This window comes from Protobothrops mucrosquamatus, unplaced genomic scaffold (genome assembly GCF_001527695.2).
Source record: "Protobothrops mucrosquamatus isolate PMUCROS unplaced genomic scaffold, P.Mucros_1.0 scaffold_302, whole genome shotgun sequence".
Taxonomy (NCBI): domain Eukaryota; kingdom Metazoa; phylum Chordata; class Lepidosauria; order Squamata; family Viperidae; genus Protobothrops; species Protobothrops mucrosquamatus.
The window spans coordinates 43407-45577 of record NW_015386378.1 but is presented as its reverse complement, the minus strand read 5'-3'; the positions used below and the strand labels follow the sequence as shown (position 1 = coordinate 45577).

At 49.0% G+C, this 2171-nt stretch overlaps 1 protein-coding gene across 1 annotated transcript in view; it reads right to left on the bottom strand.

The window, feature by feature from the left end:
* Positions 1-1064, bottom strand: part of COQ4 (coenzyme Q4) — a 9784-nt gene extending 8720 nt beyond the window's left edge. Inside the window, exons 1-2 of the mRNA XM_029287332.1 lie at positions 977-1064; positions 72-236 (exon numbers count right to left, since the gene is read on the bottom strand). Of these exons, the coding sequence (XP_029143165.1) occupies positions 72-236; positions 977-1064 (253 nt within the window). The remainder of the gene's footprint in view (positions 1-71; positions 237-976) is intronic.
* Positions 1065-2171: the final 1107 nt, after the last annotated feature.

Below are 2171 nucleotides of genomic sequence, written 5' to 3'. Positions count from 1 at the left end.
AGACAGACAGACAGACAGACAGACAGACAGACAGACAGACAGACAGACAGACAGACAGACACCCAGCTCACCGTGGCGATAGGGGTTGTAGAGGGACATGAAGGCCGAGCCGGCTGTCAACAGGCATTTTTGCAAGGGGCTGGTGGGGATGTGGTTCGGATAGAGGGGGAAATGGTTCGCTTCTTCCAGGGGGCTGAGGAAAGTTGAGAGGGGGCTGGCGTGTCTAATTGGTCGCCCTGCACGGAAGACGAAGGGTTAAAGTTAGAGAATCAGAAACATTTCAAGACTTTAGTTTGTTTTTTCTAACTTTCCAAAGCCCTGGAATGCAGTCAAAAGACAAGCAGCATTTAATACATTCGTTGTTGTTGTTTTTCCTGGGTGACCTGCTTGTTATTACTGATATCCTGCATGCAAGCAAGGCATACTTTAAGATCTGTGGACTTCAACTCCCAGAATTCCACGCTGGCTGGGGAATTCTGGGAGCTGAAGTCCACCTAGAAACAGAAACGCTGATCTAGGTTTTGGGTGGGGCTTAATCAGTGTTTCTCAACCCTGGCCACTTTAAGAGGTCTGGACCACTCCCAGAATCCCACGCTGGCTGGGGAATTCTGGGAGTTGAAGTCCACCTGTTTTAAAGGGGCCAAGCTTGATGTAGACGCTTTCATAAACACTTGTATACTAGGGTCCCTTTCAAAATGTACAATTTCACAAATTCCAGGGGATGAGCTTAAACTTATGTGCGACTTGACGTTGTACCAGACCCCTGTGCAGAGTTTCCTACTTCGTTGTACAACAGAGTTTTGGTGAGAATGCATGCAAAACACGATCCGTTCTCTACCTACAACAAAAGAGCATTACAAATGGCGTGGCTGCAAGGTGAGGGGCACGTAAATTTACTATTAAAAAAAAAAAAAAAGCAGATATCCGAAAGCGAGGAAAGTTTGGCAAGGAGACCTGGACCCGACAGAAGACTTGCCTGTGAGCCAGGAGGACTCCAAAACATTTCCCACGTTCCCTATCCAAGGCAGGAAATTCAGAGCACGATTGGACAGCAACCTGTGCATGGTTGGGATCTTCCTCCACGGGGCAAAACTCTGCAAAAAAGAGGAATTTTTTTTGTTGTTTTTTTAAAGTGCATTTTTCAGAGCAGGGAAGATAGCCCTGGAGACTATTAAAGACATTGCAAGCAAAGGAGGGGATAAGAGACTGGACGGCCATTTGTCCGAAATGGTATAGGGTTTCCTGCCTGAGCAGGGGGTTGGACTAGATGACCTCCAAGGGCCCTTTATTATTATTATTATTATTATTATTATTATTATTATTATTATTATTAACAATAATTAAATAATAATAATAATAATAATACGCTTCCAGGCTTTGAAGCGGTGCTACAGCGCCACCATCTGGCCGTAAGTCTCGCGTCAGAGCAAAAGAGAAAGCGGAGAGCGCCCTCTAGCGGCCGGCTCCAAAGAAACCCGTATGAACAAGCAGGATTTTGCTGGGATTTTAAAAACGAATCTTGGAAAATTGCTGCGGGTTGGGGGGGGGGAAGCGACGTAATTCTCCGCGGGGCACAAGGGAGAAGCGGGGGGGAGAGACGCATATAGGACCCCAGACTCCCCACCATCACCCTTCCAACTGTTGCACTCGGCTGTGGCGGCCAAAGTCCACCCTTTCCAATCCAGCAGGAAAAATTTTTTTTTTTCCCGGCTGGAAAAATGGTTTCTCCTGCAAAGCGGATGCGGTGAAAGTAACCAGGATTTTAAAATTACTCCCTTGTATGAACACGCAAAGTCTACGAGAGCAGCGCTCAACCTTGGACCCTTTTCAGCTGGGTGGACTTCGATTCCCAGAATCCTCCGGTCAGTAGGCTGGAGGATTCTGGGAGTTGAAGTTCACCCAGCTCCAAGGGGGGAGGGGGCAAGGTCGAGCAACGTTGCCTTGAGGGGGGGGCACCAGATCTGTATTCCTTTGGCGGAGGGAAAGGCTGGCGGCTCCCCACCGTTGCGTTCCAAAGCCCATCCTCCGCAGCCTGCAAGGGCAAGGTGGAGAGAGAGAGGGAGCCCCCTTTGCCCGAGCCACTGACCTCCAGACGCGTTGCGCACCGATCCTTCCCACCGCAGAGTATTCTGGATCTAGGCACTGTGTGTGTGTGTGTGTGTGTGTGTGTG